Source organism: Hippocampus bargibanti, linkage group LG12 (genome assembly GCF_051943395.1).
Source record: "Hippocampus bargibanti isolate YZ-2025 linkage group LG12, ASM5194339v1, whole genome shotgun sequence".
NCBI lineage: Eukaryota > Metazoa > Chordata > Actinopteri > Syngnathiformes > Syngnathidae > Hippocampus > Hippocampus bargibanti.
In genome coordinates, this window is record NC_142745.1 from 14,705,198 (window position 1) to 14,724,436 (window position 19,239).

General features: G+C 42.1%; 1 protein-coding gene across 10 annotated transcripts in view; it reads right to left on the bottom strand.

Annotated features, from left to right (window-relative positions):
• LOC148890621 (neuron navigator 1-like) overlaps positions 1-19,239 on the bottom strand; it is a 63,097-nt gene that overhangs the window by 26,424 nt on the left and 17,434 nt on the right. For 6 of the 10 annotated variants that reach the window (XR_016116621.1, XM_089010185.1, XM_089010186.1 and 3 more), the window contains 5 exons: positions 15,661-15,763; positions 14,108-14,449; positions 2,822-2,972; positions 1,060-1,363; positions 151-910 (listed from right to left, as the gene is read on the bottom strand). Coding sequence is in view for 9 of the 10 variants with exons in the window: in XM_089010185.1 (XP_088866311.1) it covers positions 151-910; positions 1,060-1,363; positions 2,822-2,972; positions 14,108-14,449; positions 15,661-15,763 (1,660 nt within the window). In the remaining variant the exon portion in view is untranslated. The remainder of the gene's footprint in view (positions 1-150; positions 911-1,059; positions 1,364-2,821; positions 2,973-14,107; positions 14,450-15,660; positions 15,764-19,239) is intronic. The other 4 variants (XM_089010187.1, XM_089010189.1, XM_089010182.1 and 1 more) reach the window with 1 other exon arrangement.

Consider the following 19,239-nt stretch of genomic DNA (forward strand, 5'->3'; position numbering starts at 1 on the left):
CATTTCTGACACGATTGAGCTGGAACCTGCCCCAGATGACTGGAGCAAGAGGCAAGAGACCATTGGTCTGGGAAATAACATTCTTTGAAGAATTCAAATGCATCTACAATGCTATCCTCTGCTCTATACAAATAAAAAAGAAGGCAGTACCTTGGCGTGTTGGGTGATGACAGTTCGGGATATTTGCTGCTGCTGGTCCGTCTCAGGCTGTGCAGTTTCAACACAGTTTCTCGCGAGGACTCAGAGAGAACCTCGTCTGCTTTCAGGGAAGGACAATCCATGTCCATATCGGCGCACACGGCTTTAGCCCTGGCCTTCTCCTTTTCCCGGTCGGTCTGGTTCACCGGGACGACGGTGGTCCGATTAGACATTTTGCTGTTCAAACTTGTAGGTTCTTTTATCCTAGGGCTTGTTGAGGCCATGCTGACTGGCTTCAGGGTCAGCAAACTTGCGTCTATAGTTCCACTGACGGGACGGGACACTGGGCGACCGATGACGCTGAGCGTGCTGGACTTAGCGGGTCGAGGAAGACTGCGGTATTGGATGCTGTTGCGGGCATTGGGCCCCAGAAAGCTGGGCTCGCCGCTGGCGTCAAAGCTGTTTTTGCGACCGGAAGGCGCTCCTAACCCCACAGGCTTGATTGACATGGCCGGGGACTTGGGAATTTTCCCCACTGTAGCAGAGCCACTGGAGATGGTGGCACCTCCTGCTGTCAGCACCGTGGCGGTACCAGTCGCTGCAGTCGTTCTCTTGTAGCCAAAGGAGGCTCCTGGTGTGGGTTTGACTAAACCAGATGGTGGTTTTCGCGTATCCACGTGATGATCCCGGCCAGCGTCTGAACGTGACCGTTGAAGACCTGCCGTCTTGATGGAAATTTTGGATTTGTCCTGCGGCTTGTCATTTCTTGGTGCTGCAGAGAGAAAACAAGTTGGACAGAAAGTTGACATGGAGAGAGAGGACAAAGAGGGAAACGCTCACCAAAGGGCTGTGAGTCCCATTTTCTCCACTCCTGTATACAAATGCGATCTATTTTTTTAGCAAAGACTTGAAGGATCTCACCTGTTAGCTTCAGCATGCTCTGTGACGTGTGAGTGATAGGTGAGGTGACCCCCACCGGAGGATTTCGACTCTTCTTAAAACTTTCCGACGCACCCAGACGTTGAGGCTTCCTGCTTTCCTCTTTGATGTTCAGTTCCTCGCTCACACTCGGTGGCTTCTTCCTCCACTTGCTTGGCGCTTCAGTGTTAAGACTGCCCGTGTCGTACCCACAGGCGTCCAGCTTCCGTCCGATCTTGTCGTCCTCACTGTACGAGAAGTGTCCGCTCTCCACGAGGGAGCGCTTCTCAGCGTCAGTCCGGAGCTGCTGCGAGACGAGAGACGCAGTGAGGATAAGGATCGCGTGCCGTCTGCTATCTCCCGGAGACTACGCCGCTCGTTGTAATCTTTTGTTTCATCTTAGTTGCATTCCAGAGGCAAAGAAGTAAAGATAAGTCAACTGCCGTGCGCAGTGGAAGAGAAAACAACGGCAAGGATGGAAACCTCCAAACTAGATTGGATTTATGGCAGACAATTGCACAATTTACTTTTTTACATGTTTACATACAAATAGTTGGCTGTCTTGGTTGCCTGCCAACACATGAGGTGTGAAATTAAACAAACAATTTGTGTTTGATGATATGTACTGTATATCCACCACAGACAGTGCACATATTGAATCTGAACTGATACAAGTTCAAATGCCTTTATTACCAAACATTGGTAAGCCCTTTTTTGGTAGTCTCGACTAAACCCTGACAGTAGAATTCGTATACTAGATTCATTGTACCCCAAACAATGAAAACAAATCCTGAATCTGAAAACACCCCATTCATTGGGGGTGCGCCTTATACACTGGAAAACACGGTCATCATCTTTACTTATTGGTCTGTCTGCCAAAATGAAGAGATTTGCATCTATTAAGATTAACTCCCACTATAGTCACCGTGGAAGTCTCCAAAATGTTTAAATCAACCGCAATTAAACAATTAACTCATTCACTGCCAGAAGATGTGCAAAAATATGTACAGTCCCGTGCCAGGGTTTTTGTCATTGTCACTTGAATTCCAGGACCCACAGAATATTGAATTTTAGGACAACATATACATACAATGCAGACACTTTTCTTTCAACAGAAAAAAAGAGGTCATTACTAAGTTATATGACAAAATACAATGCAATACATACATGTTGCTTTAGATAGTTCACACAAGCTGAAGCTGGAACAAAGCGCTAACATGGAAAAAGGGGAAAGGCTGCCCTCTCGTGGAAGGGAAAACATTGCCAGAGGTCTGGCCAGTGCATTATGGGCACCAAGCATGAATCATTGGCTTGGAATTGAAGCGGATTTATGTGTGACAGTAGATGTGAGACAATCTCTTTTCGTCAATGGACGCTACAGCTGCGTGTTTACTTTCAACATTTAGCTTGTAGTAGACATGCACATTACACCATGACATCCCTGATCCACTGCTGAAAAGGACGCTTTGATCCTTTCCTCTTCCATCTAGAACTGCTTCATGTCACAAAGAGGGTACCGCAAGGGCTGAAGAATGAATGACTGTGTCTTTGTGTTGTCATGTTGTTATTTAGTTTTTTTGGTGTCTTTTTTTTCTTCAAGATGGCGCCGCGAGAGTGGCTGCCTTTCCAGCAGCTCCTGTATTTTGTTCTAGCTCTTTCTTTCCTTTCCTCTTCCTTTCATAACTTTGCTGCGGCAAAATGTAAATTTATCCACTTCGAGACGAATAAAGGTACACCCAATCCAAAATCACTATGCCCAGCTCACCATGATGGAAGAGTTGCGTCTGGATCCCAGCGGCGTGTTTGGGAGCGAATTGAGGGACGAGCTGGCGTTGAACTCTTCTGAGCTGAGGTTATCCGAAACCTCGCCGTCTCCATCACTGAGTCCGCTGCTGATGGAGCTGCTTTCATCCCATCTGAAAGGAAGAACCAAAAAAAAATGTTAATGGTGACCAAATGATGACCAGATCAGTCAAGGCTATGAATCCTATCGGAAGATATATTATGGTGATTTTGCTGATTATTATTATTATTGTTTTAGGTTTTATGAATACAGGGACATAAGTCTTCTTGTGCCGGTCCCAAGCCCGGACAAATAAAGGGGTGTGTCAGGAAGGGAATCCGACGTAAAAGCTTGGCCAAAACAAACATGCGGATCAAACCTCTAAAGATGGAGGACACTGATTTGCTGTGGCGACCCTTTGAAGGGAAAAGCCGAAAGGAAAATAAGAAGTTTTTATAAATACGGTAGTTGCTTTGAGGACATGCCACTGAATCATGCCTGATTACAAAAGACATCTGACGGGTTCATAGTCAGTTCAGGGTCTGGTCCGAGTGAAGGAAAAATAGAGTGACTGCACCGCTCAATCCCTATTGTCCCCCCCTTTCTACATCCTGCGTCGCGTTGAAACAGATGCTGCCTCGTCGGGTCTGATGCCCACCAAGTGAAAACAGACTTCCCTTCGTGGGGCTATAGATACCTGAGTCAAACTAACTGTACAGAGTAAAACAAACTCTGCCTGGAAGTAAATATTAAAGGCATTAAAAAAAGTGTTCAAGTCCAGTACAATTACACAGTTCGTTGTCAAGTTTCTGCTGGCCTGCTTTCAGAAATGTGCGACAGGGAAAAAGGGTAAAGGAATAAGAATCTCGCAGGGTCGCAGGGTCAGTCTGCTTCGTTTCTGGTTGTCCAATAATTGTCATTTCTGGCTAAAAAGCCAAAAGTTAGCAAAGAACTGCCAGTAAACTCACAGAGGATTAACCTTTGTCTCTTAAATCCTAAAACTCAATATTCTGTGGATCCTGGAATTCGAGTGACAATGACAAAAACTCTGGCACTGGAGTGGGTACATTTTTGCACATGTCTAGCAGTGAATGGCAGTGAACGGGTTAAAATTATTTAGAAAAATATGTTTTGTGTAGATACATTTTTGGGGAAAATATTGGCCGGATAATAATTATGTTTAAATGTTGCTGTATTTTCTTAAAATCTCTGTTAGGAAAGATTAAAAATGAAATTTTAAATGGAACCCTATTGCCATTTTGACTATAAACAAACTAGTTTACGGCATACGAACCAAACCACGCAGCGCAACGGTGGCTGGTGGACTAGTTTTCCACATCCCCTCTCTTTGAGTGCAGACGCGGTTTTTTATTGAGTGGCGTACTTTTGCTATTGTGGGACCCAAAAAGACCCCACCACAGGCTAGTGTTGAGCCTAAAAAGACATTAAAGAAAATGACGGTCAAGCAGAAGAAGGAGAGCATCAAAAAACACGAACGAGGTGTGCATTTGTGTGACTAAGCTAGCAGGGGACATTGTGAGTAAGGGTATTATGGCCGAGAAAGCATGGCAACTTCACTCGGATATGATCAAGATGCAACTATGTCAATGACCATCAGAAAGGTAAATAAAATGACTATTATACAGTACAGTTTATTTCTTTCATTACAGTACAATAGCATATTTATTATACATATAATAAGGTATACTTTGTGTAGTTTTGAGGCTTATTTAGTAGAAAATTGTTTTATGGGGACCTGGGAAGGGATTATTCTCATTTTAATGGTTTCTTATGGAAAATAAATGTTTAGCAGATGAACATTTCACCCTAAACACACTTTCTAGGTACCAATTAAGTTCGTGAGCTGGGGTATCACTGTATTTTAAAATGATTCAAGGATTTCAATAACATTAGAATTTTAATGACATTATTATTGTGTGTTTTTGCACTTCATGCTGGGTTCTTCTGCAGCCATTTTGTGCGATCCTTAAATGTCAATTTTAATGCAACAGAACTGAGCTGGAAAATAAATAATAATGTGTTGTTATTTTGAAATTTATTATTTGTTTCACACAATGTGTTGTTGGGTCCGGGTGGCTGTTTGATCTTTTTTTAACGTACATTAAAAATCATATTGTCAAACCGGAAATATATGTGTGAAATAGTGTGTGGTCCTATGCCGTCCCGCTGGCGCTGCGGGATTTCAGTTGCCTTTTCCTGATCTTTGGTTCTAAATCCTAAATTGAATTACGAATCAAGCAGGAGACAGCATGTGTTTTCCCTGAATCTCCCACGTCACAGAGAAAGAAATGAAATTCATGCTGATAAATATCGATACAACAACAGACATTTGCAGTGTTACCAAGACAGTGGTTGAAAATACAACTTGAGACCAAAAAGTCCCTTCCACTCTTGCCCAATTTCTCGAGACAATCTGGCTCGTCCACATTTAAATGACGATGTTTCATGTTTTTAACCCCACCCTGATGAATGTGGCCTTTTCGGTCAATGCCTCAATGGTGCCATGTCAGCATGAGAAAGAAGACTTGGCAAAAAAAGGAGTCAAAGCATGAAGCATTATAGGATGAACTAAAGTCCTGAGCCAGCATACGGTCTCACTTTTATTTAATCTCCCTCGAAGCAGAGTGAGTGATTTAAATAGCTGACGGAGCAACGTGGGTGGTTTTTTTCTTCTAGTCCTTTTTCTTGAGTCATTTATTTGCTGACCCTCCGCTGAGGGAACGGCACGTTGCCCCCAGATGTCTTTCAACACAACTTTGTGGATATGTAGCCTGTGACAACAGTATTGTTAAAACTCTTCACGTTACATATACGACACCTCTAGGGCAGGGGTCGGGAACCTATGGCTCTTTTGATGATTGCATATGGCTCGCCGATAAATATTACATATTATAATACATATTGTCGTTTTTTGCCGTTCATTTCCCGTTGGGGCTGCAGTTGGCGGAAAGCGCAATTTTGATTGGATGACGCTGACCTAGAATGGCCGAAAGCGCCCTGTTAATTGGATGATAGTGGCCGTCATGTTGAAACAGGTAAACGGCCCTTTAAATGAGCCCAACTAGTGCACTTCAGCGTGAATGCACCGGAGCATTAGAGGAGAGAAAATGTTCTGATTCTAATTTGCAATGAAACAATACCATCGATGAAACAGTCGAATGTCAGTGACATTTTAACAAGCCCCATGTTAACGTTAGCATCGACATACTTCTGCGAGAAGTAGATTGAAGACAGCAAGTGTGGAAGCTTATGAGCCGTGTGCAGGCTAGCTAGCAGTAACTTCGCCTCTGGACTGGCAAATTGAATTTCATTCTGATCGTTTTCCTGGATTTTTACCAAACACGAGGAACGGAAAACCATCCATGTTAACGGTGAGTACTATCACAAAGTTATTTTAAATTATACATTCTGATATTTTGTTGAAAAGTGGCCGCACGTGCGCGTGTATGTGCGCGCGCGCACGCGAGCGTTTGTATGTGCGCGCGCGTGCGTGTGGCTGTCGCTGAAAAACATTTCTACATATTTTACTTTTATGTCTCTCTTAGTCAAAAAGGTTCCCGACCCCTGCTTTAGGGTCTCACTTCTGGTACAAGTGCAACAAGAGAGGAGAGCAGCGGCTCAAGAGGAGGGCAATACGACCTTCCCCTCAATACGAATTACTGGTGTGATGTGGTCAAATTCCCACAGAGACTATACTCACACTTCAAAAGCGTGTCCAGAGACTATTACACCCGCGTTGCAAGAAGGAGAGGTACCGCCGCTCGTTCCTAACGACTGCTGTCAGGCTTCACAATTCTCAATGATCACATGTGAAAAAAAAGGAAAAAAATACTGGACACTTGTAAATATGGGTTGTTGCAATATATCAAAATGCATTTCTTGTACACTCCCTGAATATAATATAAAGAAGAGCCATTCAGACACTTAAGAGAACCGGAAATCAACCCTTTAAAGCTCAGTTGACTGATGAAAGTGAAACATAAACAGAAAACAATGCGCACTTAGCCAGCTTTATTGGAATCCTTTCGTGAAACAAAGAAAATATATCACAGCGCAAACTGAAATCAATTGAAAGTGATAAAAGTAGTAATGACTAAAAAAATTCATGCGCGGCATTGCGTTTTAATTGTGATGTAACAGAATTATTTTTTTAAATCATGAAATTGATTTGGATGAAAAAGGTGGTCTTGCCATCGGACGACTCAATAGTCTAAATAAAACATCTTCACCTGTCGACGGATAATTACTTGAGCAATCTACATGTTTTAGCTGCTTCAGCATTTTTTAATCAGAAAGGATAGAAGTCCACTGGAGAATAGACAGCTCCTCTGTTCATTTACATTATCGGTTGATTTTAGCTACTTCGTTTACTGTATCACGGTGCAGATGTAAATGATTCTGAGAACCTTACTTTGATTTTTGTGTACTCTGGCGGCTGCCGATGCTAGCACAGTGGTACTTACCCATTTTTATTTTCTTTAATAGTGGTACAAATGGTCAATTACTGAAATGCAACAGTAGAGCAACATGATTAGGTAAGGCTGTCAACACATATTTGGGATTTTCAAAGCTGGCCTTACACTATATTTACTGAGACACGTTTAAAAGCTAGCATGCTATTGTGTGCAAACATAGTTAGACCCCAGCTTGCTAAATGCAATATGAATTATATATATATGAATTTTGCATTGTATCTCTGGAGTCGAATACACTTGCTGATCCAATTTGAACATACAAAAAGTTGAAAGGCTGCTTTATATCACGCTAGCTAGCAACCGGCGAAAAAAGATATATTTGTCGACTGCTCCTCGAATTTGCTTTTTTTTCCTTCCATTTTTGCTTTTGTTTGACCAGCATTACTGGAAGTGATTTAAGGCTCGCCAATAAAACTAAATACATATTCTCATTTTTTTCGCCGTTCATTTCCCGTTGGGCTGCAGTTGGCGGAAAGCGCAATTTTGATTGGATGACACTGGTCGTCAAATGAGCCCAACGAGTGCACTTCAGCTTGAATGCACCGGAGCATTAGCCTTTGAGGAGAGAAAATGTTTTGATTCTAATTTGCAATGAAACAATACCATCGATGAAACAGTCGAATGTCAGTGACATTTTAACCAGCCCCATGTTAACGTTAGCATCAACATACTTCAGCAAGAAGTATATTGCAGATAGCAAGTGTGGAAGCTTATGAGCCGTGTGCAGGCTAGGTAGCAGTAACTTCACCTATGGACTGGCAAGTTGAATTTCCTTCCGATCGTTTGAGTACTATCACAAAGTTATTTTAAATAATACATTGATATTTTGTTGAAAAGTGGCCGCTGTTTGCGTGCGTGTTTGCGTGTGTGCGCGGGCGCGTTTGCATGTGCGCGCACGCCCGTGTGTGTGTGCGCGCACGCGTGCGCGGGGCTCTCACTGAAAAACATTTCTAAATATTTTACTTTTATAATAATAATAATACATTTTATTTCAAGCGCCTTTCAAAACACCCAAGGACACTTTACAATAAAAACAATAAAACAAAGCACATAATAAAACCATAAGTAAAATGATACATAAAATATACTTTTATGGCTCTCTTAGTCAAAAATGTTCCCGACCCCTTCTATAGGGCATAACAAATAACACTAGACTGATTTGACCATCTGAATATCTTAATGTTATCATTTTCCATCCTTGATTACTGATAGAGAATAGACAGAATAGAAATTATCATATTTAAAAGTTTCAAGGTTAGTTAGCCGCCGAACACAAAGCCCACAATGGAAGCACAGAGAAACCTGGGGTCAATCTGAGGTGAATCGACACAGACTGTTAACCTGTCATCTTCCTGTAGGTGATCTGGCCTCATACTTGGTCAACTCCTTCATATGGACTAATTTAGGACTTGGGAAACTCCTTTACATCAAGAGGTCATTAGCCAGGTGACAAAACTATCGGTTCTGGGAAGGGACAGCCAATTAAAATGTCTATGTTCTGTTGTTTTATAGTTGTTGGTGCTTGGGACGTCCAGGGGCGTGGTATTAAAATGAAGAAGACTATGTTGTACTAATGTCTCAATTAAATTTGCATATACTCTCAATAAATAGCTTGGCAAAGTTGGGCGTCGGTCGTGAACGGCTACGTCCCCTGCCGGCAGTAAAAAAACAATCTTCCTGTGTTCAGTGTGTGTGGCCTTTGTTCACAGTGTCCGACCGAATATCTCTCACGATTACTTATTAGTATCAGCTCTCGATTCAACTTTTCTTTACTAGCCGGACCTGGAATCCTACAAATTGGTCAAATTAGACAGGATTGGAACATAAGGACGTAATGGGAATTATCTGGACAATATTTGAAAAAAAAATAGTCCATTTGTATGTACAAATGGGTTTAGCCATTGATAAATGACAGCATATCAAATGTGTTGCATTTACATTGTGTTTGGCGTGTTCACGTGGTAAATTCATAACAGTCGTTTTGACTTTAGTGGGGATGATGTCAAATGGAAATGAAAAAAATTAACCACTGTTGAAAATGCAGTCGACCAAAACTTTCACAATGACTGACTACACTTAAAAAAACTTTGGACCTTAATAATGTCGGTCTTTTTTACAAAACGCAAGTAGCCATCTTTTCGAAAGGAAAAAAAACGTATATACCTGGGAATGGATTATTCTCATTTGAATGGTTTCCTATGGGAAATTAATGTTTGGAATACACACTTTTTGATTTACACACACCTTCTGGGAACCAATTAAGTTCGTAAACTCAGGTATCACTGTACTTATAAATGATCTTGAACAAAATGATGACAAACCCTTACGTGTCATCACAGCATGGACACAATCGAGGTCACCAGCACATGAAGCTTCAACAGTCAAGAGATTCTAAAAAAAGTTCTGACCCGAGCCAGGAAAAGGGAAATTGAGTGCAGACTGCAGGGACCATAAATCCGGGGATGAAATGACTGCAGCAAAACCCTTCATTAAATCCAGAATCTTTCCTTGGTACGCATTTAGTTTCCACCAGAGAGGCCGTTCGGGGTGTCATACGATACGTGCCAAAGTGTTGAGAGAGCGTGTACTCAGCCCCAGCCAAACCTTATCTCGGTTGCCATGGAGATGACATTGCTCGGGAAGCATCTTAAAGCAGTGTCTTTAAGCAAGAAGAAATAGCTTAAAAAAGAAGGAAGGACAAAATTATGCTTGAGATATTAGCTGCATGTGATTGGTTAAATGCTTAAATACCAAAACACACATCTGGAAGCAGCGCAATAGGGGAAAAGTAATGAAACAAAGCTAAAAGACAATTTGGAATTATTTAATCAGATTATTATTATTTCTAAGCCAGCAGGGAAGGATTTACAGGCCTTGACAGACCGCCACTGCTTGTACTAGTACCCTGGGCTGAAAATGAAAGACATTGACTAAACATCACTCTGTATCGCCTTACACTGAGACCACACGTGTGTGCGCACAACACAGATACCCACACGATTCAGCAATTATCACAGTGACACACAAGGCAGCTCCATCAGTGGGTCAGTGGAAGATGGTTGCCATGGCAGCACATACAGAGCCTTGTTGGTGTCTGCTGCTTGCCGCACAAGTCTGCTTTGTGTTCGCTGCATGCTGCCTCGATGCTGCAGTGTACTTAACGTATAGTACAAACAGGAGACACTGTGCAGACTTCTGCATGTCCTATGGAACCTTCCTCAGTATTTCATTGTAGATTCATGTTGGATAGCTTCATGGTTGTTTTAGTGACAGTGCATATGAAGCACATAATGCTCATATGAACCACAACGATGCTATAGAGTTAACGTCGGCCAGGCAAGACCATTGTTCAAAGTTCACATAGGATGGTATCCATTCGCAATACAAAGATAATGACTTCCTAATACTGCCTATCAGAATCAGAATCATTTTAGCCAAGTATGTTGAACAGACAAGGAATTTGTCTCCGCCAGAACACGCTGCACTAGTATCATCATAAAAAAATTGCAAAGAGTCACTATACCAGTGGTTCTTAACCTGGGTTAAATCGAACCCCAGGGGTTCGGTGAGTCGGTCTCAGGGTTTCGGTGGATCCTCCGCCACAGACGTCCACCCCTCAGTCTTGTCTTCAGTTAGTAGGCACAGTCATTGGAAGAAGGGTTCAGTGAATAAGCATATGAAACGGGTGGGGTTCGGTGCCTCCAAAAAGATTAAGAACCACTGCACTATACAGTTCTATTTGGGTTACTGTTTAGAAAGTTAATGGCGACGGGGGAAGAAGCTGTTTAAATGTCTGCTGGATTTGGTAGCGTCTGCCTGATGGGAGTCGCTGGAAATGGTGGTGGGCAGGGTGTGGAGGGTCCAGTAGGTTCGATTCTTGCAGTGTGCAAGACCTCGAAAGTGGGTAGGCTGATGGCAATGATGATGATGATGATACTCAATATACACTGGACTGGATTTACCTTTATTATTTTTATCATTATTATTTACATTGTGATATATTTGATATGTAAGTGTGGCACGGTATGTGATGATGCAATATTGTAAGACCGTGATCTTATATGGTGCAGTATAGTATTGGATTGGATATGCCTTTATTAGTCTCACAGTGGAGAAATTTACATTTCACAGCAGCAAAGTAATGAAAGGAATGAAAGTAGAAAAACAAAATACATGAGCTGTTGGAAAGGCAGCCACTCTCGCGGCGCCGTCTTGAAGTCAAAATAACAAAAAAAAAACTAAATAACAAATAATATGACAGCATAGAGACAATATGACAAAACAAAGACACAGAGAGACATTCATTCTTCAGGACTTGCTGTACCCTCTTTGTGATGACATGAAGCAGTTCTAGATGAAAGAGGAGAGGATCAAAGCGTCTTTCCACCAGTGGATCAGGGACATCATGGTGCAATGTGCACGTCGACTACAAGCTAAATGTTGAAAGCAAACACGCAGCTGTAGCATCCATTGACGAAAAGAGATTATCTCACATCCTGTTCCACATAAATCTGCTTCAATTCCAAGCCGCAACAGTTCCACATACATTGATAGATGCTAATATAGCTGGATGAAATATGCTGTAAAAGGGTCATTACGTATTCTATGACATGAGTAATGCCAAAGTCGCAGTGTACAGTCCACATGCCTGTGCAGCGTGATTGATCAATATCCATTATACACATTATCGAGCTTGTTGTATTCCCGCTCAGCTTTGTTCTGTCAATATTACCTAGATGCCACTCAAAGATAATTCAAAGCCGTTCAACATTGTGATCACATTTGCTTAGATGATGACTGAGATCATTATTATTGAGATTTTTAAAGGGTAATCACAAAACTAATCACAAGTGGGATTGAGGCGTTTTCGTGATGATTTTAGTGAGTGTTGTCATGGTTACATTGGAGCAGCCTGATCTATTTTCAAGAGCCGGTGCCCGACGGTACTCAATGACTGCCTGTGTGCGTGTGTATAGTAGGACTGTGAATGTAGCATGGAATTTCCAGTGCGAGGAGTTAAGCAGATTCAAAATTCAGAAAATAAATAGAAACCCAAGGACGGACAAGAAGTTCTTGCAAATTACAGAGGTGAAAAGTAAAAATAGCAGCCACTATTTTGGTGTCTTTACACCCTACTATTTCCCAAACAAGAGTTGCCTTATACCAGCTGAGACTGATATTTTCTTGTCACGTTGTGGGCAAAAATGCGGTGATTATTATTATTATCCATCTTATTATTGATGATCTTTTGTCAAATCCTTTTCACGTGGGACCATACTGAAATCATATGAACAAAAGTTATAAAACAAGACCGTCTCCAGTGGTATGACATTTTTTACAAAATACAAATTCTACATTGATGCATTTGTTAAATTTTCCACTTTCCTGCCATATAAAAACCGTCTTCATGTCTTTCCTTAATACACTTTCCAGTAAATCATCCCTTTCCAAACGCTAAAGAAGCTGAGCTCAAATCCCATCAGCATGCCCAGCAATGATAAAAAAAAATCTGTTAACCGGAAGACTGTCCTGATTTTCTTTCTCATCCCCTCTCAGACTGTTGCTGTTGATCTGCATCCTCTCCTGTCAACCGTTCTTGACATCCAAAGGTATCAAAAAATGACTGGTATTACCCCAACAGAGCTATTCTGGTCGTGTTGCACAAAGAAGGGAAAGCCTGGTGGGCTTTTCAGATTGCTTCCACGGTGGTTTAAAAAAAGTAACTTCCATTGTGAGCACAAAGGACTATTTTGATTTTCAAGATTAGTGATGGAACATATTGAGGTTCAATTTGTATCGTGCTTACAACACACTTCTTAGATCGTTACCATATAGGCCACATAGGCTTTGTTATGCTGATGAGGTGATACCTGTGTAAATGGGGCAATCAGGCCAGTCATAGACCATAATCAGTCAGGATAATAGGGGTAATCGGTGTAGCCTCAGGGAATAGTCCTCTGCTCCCCCCAACCTTAGAGCAGGGACCTATCATAGCAGAGGTCTGGCAACGCCAACTCTGGACAGTAGGGTTGTATATAGAGGGCCAAAGCTAACATGAAAATTTTAGTTTGCTGACGAAGCCTCTTGGATGAGAAGCGAAACGACCGACACCTTCAAAGAAGTACAGATGACGGCTGAAGAAACCCTTTCAACCATATTGAACAGAGCAGAATTGTTCGATATTTGCAAAAAGACACTGTCATGTATGTCAATGTTGTTGAATGACTGCAAAAACAGAGCATTGAGGATATGATTCTCTTGATATGACCTGCTACCTACTCTGTCAAAATCTGAATGATACATTCATCCATCCATTTGCTAATAGATTTTACTTGCTGGAGCCTATGCCAACTGTTTTCAAGCAGTCTGTATATACATCCTGAACAGGTTGCCAGCCAATTTCAGGGCACACATAGACAAAAAACCATCCGCACTCACATTCACGCCAAGGGACAATTTCGAATGTTCCATTAACGTGCAAGGAATGCTTTTGGAATGACAAAATACCCGAAGAAAACCCACACAGGAAGGGCGGAGTTGAAATCGAACCCTGTACCTCTGCACTGTTAGGTCAAAGTACTCACCAGTTGCCTACCGGGCAACATTACAAGACAGATTGGCATATTGACCTCACCATTGGATGGTGGTTGACAGGCAATATAAGAGTGCGACAATTTGAAATGAGATCAGAACGTCCTTGTTTCTCATGGTGGAGAAACAATGACATTTGTTGCCATGGAATCAGAACATCCTACACATACATGCTACTTACCCATTAGTGAGGTTGTCGTCATCGTCCGGGAGGTTCTTCCCCAAAAGATCACTATCGCTCAAGTAGCTGGACTTGAGGTCTCCGTCATCCACAAGATCCACACGTGACGTCCTGCTCATCCTGCCTGAGCAACGAGCCGGCATAGTTTGGGCGACGTACTGGGAGAGGGTCTTGGAACCCTGGTAACCCGCCGCCGCGGAAGATGGGGCGTCGCCCGCCTGGAGGCGAGGGCTGGCTTGCCCGTGGCGCCAAGATAGCGGCGAGGAACGATTGGACAGGCTGGACATACTGCGAGCATTGGTGTCATCGCTATCGTAGCCCATGTTGATGCTGTCCGCGCAGCTGAGGACAAATATGCCAGAGGACACTGCATTAGGTATGCTTCCATTTCAGTTTTGGGGCGTTTGATTTCATACGTTCAACTCAATACGCCTAGAACGCTATTATGCCACTTTCTCTGTAAAGTTTTCTTGCAAATGGGTCAAGAGGTTGAAAAGTACTCATGACATAACAATAGGCACTGAGTTACCTCAATAAACACTACGACGATGACGACCATCGGACTAATTTTAGACGTCCTTGTTGGATAATTTATCGGGAGAGGAATTGAACTGACCTGCTCCAGTTTGGAAAGAGAGTTAGACATCAATTTTACATCGTCAGAATTAAAGATTTAAAGGGGACATACTGTGTTATTGGAATATTACTTTTTAAGTGATTCTTCATGTACAGTCTGAATGGAGGAAAATGTTTCTTGAGCCGTCATCTGTACTTCTTTGAGGGTGTCGGACGTTTCGCCCCTCTTCCGAAGAGCTTCGTCAGCGAACTAAAGTTGTCCTGGCAACCCTGACCCTTTATCCCAAATGGACAGAGGTGGCTGTGCCAGACCTCTAATCTGATAGGTACCTGTGCCGGACTCCTGCTCTGATAGGACCCTGCTCTAAGGTTGGCGGAGCAGTTGAACTTATTGTTCTATCCCTGGCTCTGGTTTCACCTCATTAGCAGGACTAAGCCTCTGTGGTATCTGCCTAAAAAGTCTGTTGTAAGCATGGTTTAAATTAAACCTCAAACCACATCTGTCCATTAGAGATATAGAGCCAGGGTTACCAGCACAACTTTAGTTCACAGACGAAGCTGTTCGGATTTGGAGCGAAACATCCACCACCTTCAAAGAAGTACAGATGACGGCTGAAGAAACATTTTCCTTGATGGACCTGTCCCGGACGACTGAGATTCTACACAGACGGTACGTCTGAATGGTATGAAATTAAACCACCGATGACTTTTTTTTAAGAAAACAGTGGAGCTAATTTTGAAAATAACCGCCCAGCTACACAGAATGTCTCTGCCCATGATATGATTAGGTGACTGGGGTGAAGATTCAGGGCCACTTTCGAGGAGCACCCAGACTACATTAAACTACAAGAGTCTGTAACACTAACATTCTTGGCAGGGACCCAGAAGAAAAAGCGTTTTGTCTGTTGTTGCCAACTTTTGAGGTTGTTTCATTAATATTAACGAAGTGAATTTCATTTTGTTGCCGTTATGCTCACCTGTGGCTGTGCTGAGATCCCCGTAGACTCAACATGGTGTCTTCAAGATTCTGCCGGAGGTCGAGGACGTTTTGTACCGTGCGTTTCCGTTGCGACTCGGGATCTGTGGATTGATTTTAAAAAGCAAGTCCGTTAACTTGTGAATCGTAATACTTTATTTTCCGCAATATAAAGCGCACCCAAAAGCAGCCGCTGACTCCATTTCAACCTGTAAGAGCATAACGTATATACATAAGTAATGTGCGGTGCTGGGATATATCGAAATGTGTTTCATTTCTGTAATCTCTTGAAATTACTTCGCCAAGCGGAATTTTTCTCCCGATTTCACAATCATTTTCCGTTTTTGGCACAATGATTATAAATGGAAATGTGACATTTTTTGCTTGTTTTTTTGTATTTAGTGTCTCAAAATAATCTATTATTTCTGAAAATTTGAATGCCAAAATATTGCATTAAAGGACACCTATGGACAAGTTGCGTCCCCAATTTGTAAAATCACTTCAAATGACTTCTACTGACAGCATAGTACAAAGATTCCACCATTGCTATATTTAATGTTTTAAAACTCATGCCGAATATTCATGAAGTCTTGTTTTCGAGTTGATGACAATGCCGGAGTGACGTCGCTGAGGGAACGCCCATGACCGTGTGAAAGCGATACACAATGCATTTTGGGTACTTTTTTTCGCCTAAAAACACTGTGTTGATCACGAAATAAGAAGGGAAACTATATGAATAACGCAGTGGTGAATTGTTGTGTGGCAGCCAATTGCGATAACACGCATAATGAAGGTGTAAGTTTACACAAATTCCCAGCGGACAAACCAGCCATTTCCAACGGACCAGAGCCAGATGACAACGAGGAGCTAACCGGAATTAGTGATGGATAACTCCTCTCGAGGCTGATCATCGAGCTCGTAAATTATTTTGTTGAACATATATAAGTAAAATAGAGCTCTTCCAAGCCAAAGATGATTACATTCTTCAGAACGTGGACCGAGCTCTTTGTATGTAGCCGAAAGGACACTTCGATGACAGTCAAACCTGGTACGTATTGTAATGCCTCTCAGCGTGACATGCACAACACAAGCATCGGACGTTACAGTATTATTCCGACAGTCAGCTTTTTCTTTGAATTGAACACGAATGCTTTTCTTGACCCCGGGATTAAATTCTAAATAACTGGATGAGTAACAAGAAAGGTTCTTTTTCAGAATCTGGACTCTCTTAAGCCATAGTTTTGATTCTGGAGCAAGGCAGTTTGTGAAGGAGCATCCTGATGAGACGTCACGAACTTGGGGCTGGACTGTCTAAATCTCTCTAGTTTTGAGCTCATTAGTGGTAGTTTTGGACAACTTTAAGTCATTTTTATTGGTGTTTTGCCTTTGACGAAAAATATCACCCTGCGTGTTTTGGGTATTTTAGATGCTATAAAATGTTTTTCTGATGTCAAGTAAGAAACAAAAAATGGTGTCGGTTGTCCTTTAAAACTACTCAGGAACATAAAAGTTTTAAAGAAGGAAGATTGCTTATCGTTAAAAATATACCATTATTTCCGGTGTATAAGTCGCACCAGAGTATAATAAATACACTTTTCGATTTTTTTAAATAAAAAAAATATTAAATTATACTTACAATTTCTTTTGAAACTATTTTGTGGAGGTTCATCGTGAAAAATTGAAATTAGATTTGATCAAACAAAATAGTATACCCGAGAATTACGCTTCTGTTTAAGCAGCTAATATGCTTGATAGACATGGAGATGTGCTAACGAAGCATGTGTAATCTGCTTAATACGCTCAAATGTATTCATTACGATGTTACAGAACATGCGCTCATCAATAGCACAACTAATGATCTTATTTACAGTACCACATTGACGATGTATTTCATTCTCCAGACCTGACGTGCGGCATGACATTTTTTTCTGTTGCACAGATAAGACTGCAGCCCGCGGCGGTGTGTAACGACTCTGTATCATGCAAACCTGTGCTCACGTCCATAAATGTCTTGAAATAAGGTCACTGGAATATTAGAACTAGCTCTCAGGATGGGGTTGTGCAGTTCATACAACCACAACCGCAAATGACCCCGCTGACAGCGTCAATCAAAACTGAGCATTAGGGGGGTCAGCAAAAGAACAAAAGATTGTCGGAATCCGTGGTCAATCACGGGTGTCCACCGCAAGAGAAGACACTATTGTCTCTCTGCAATTTGTGCACAGTGTGCCAACCATCTGTCAGCACGCTAACGCATGAATGGAGCACGGAGGAGGCTAAATGTGTGTCTGCGCCTCGAAAATCGATTCAATATGGCACACCGGTGATGCCTTCGTTGACTGGTTTAGGGGAGCAGCAAACGGGAGGTTTTGACAGCCGAGATCAGTCTGCTGGTACTCATCATCACCGCCGTGCCCTTTGGTGCTTTTGTGTTTCCTCTTTGCAATTATGTTGATCTGAAAATGTACGTTTGTCACAATCACGGTCAACCGCTAAGGGGAGAGGAAGAACAATGCAGCACAGGACATTAGTATAGCGGTCATGTGCTGTGCTACTACCAATGAAAACGTCTCACTGGAGAGCGTCTGAGTTTTTGAGGAAATGTGTAAAACTATTTAGAGATTTTGAGATGCGAACAGATTTTTTTTTTGTTCAGGTAGTTCTGTCCTAGCAGGTGCCGAGTGGCGAATGTTTGGGCAAGGAGATCTTTTTTGACGATTTATTAAGACCAGCACGAGTGGGGCGGTGGTTTGAAGTATCTTCATCCTACCATCAATCCATTTTTAAATCAATGAGCCTATTCCAGCTAACATGAGGTCAAAGGCAGACAACATCCTTGACCGGTCGACAGACTTGATCGTGAGGGTAAATCAACTAGGTGAACCACTACACGGCCACGGCAAGGATTCATTTTTCATGCCACACAAGGTGGGTCTATCCCAGCTGAGTTTAGGGTGAGAGGCAGACTGACTCCTGAACTGGTTGCCAGTTTGGAGTCTTTCCCAGTTGGCTTAGGTACAACCTGCCACTAGTCAATTACATAAACGCAGTGATGAGACTGAGCCCAGCTGCACAAAATTCCACCATGTAAACCATTAAATTACCAATGGCCAAAGCTCGATTCTTCCATTTCTGACATTTGTTTCTGTTCAAGGTTGTGGGTGCACTGGAAGGTTAACCAAGTGAACTCTTGGCATCTACATCTTGGGCAAAATGTTCGTCAACAGCAGAAGGACAAACAAATCAAATCAAACAAATCAATCCTGCTTGTCATTTACTGCCAGACAATGTGCAAAAATGTACCATGTACAAATGTACCAATGTATCACTCGAATTCCAGGACCTACAGAATATTGAGTTGTATGACATCAACATTCAATGCAGCGTAAGAAACCATAGACTTGCTTCTTTCATCAAAATGAAAGACTTAATTCTTAAATTATTTGGGTCTGGAGGTATATGAGCTTGAAATGAGGGCAACTGTCCTAAATACAATGCAATAGACATATTGGTTTATGTAACGCTTTAACAACAACTGATGCGGGAACAAAGTGCTAATGTGGAAAAACAATGAAAATGC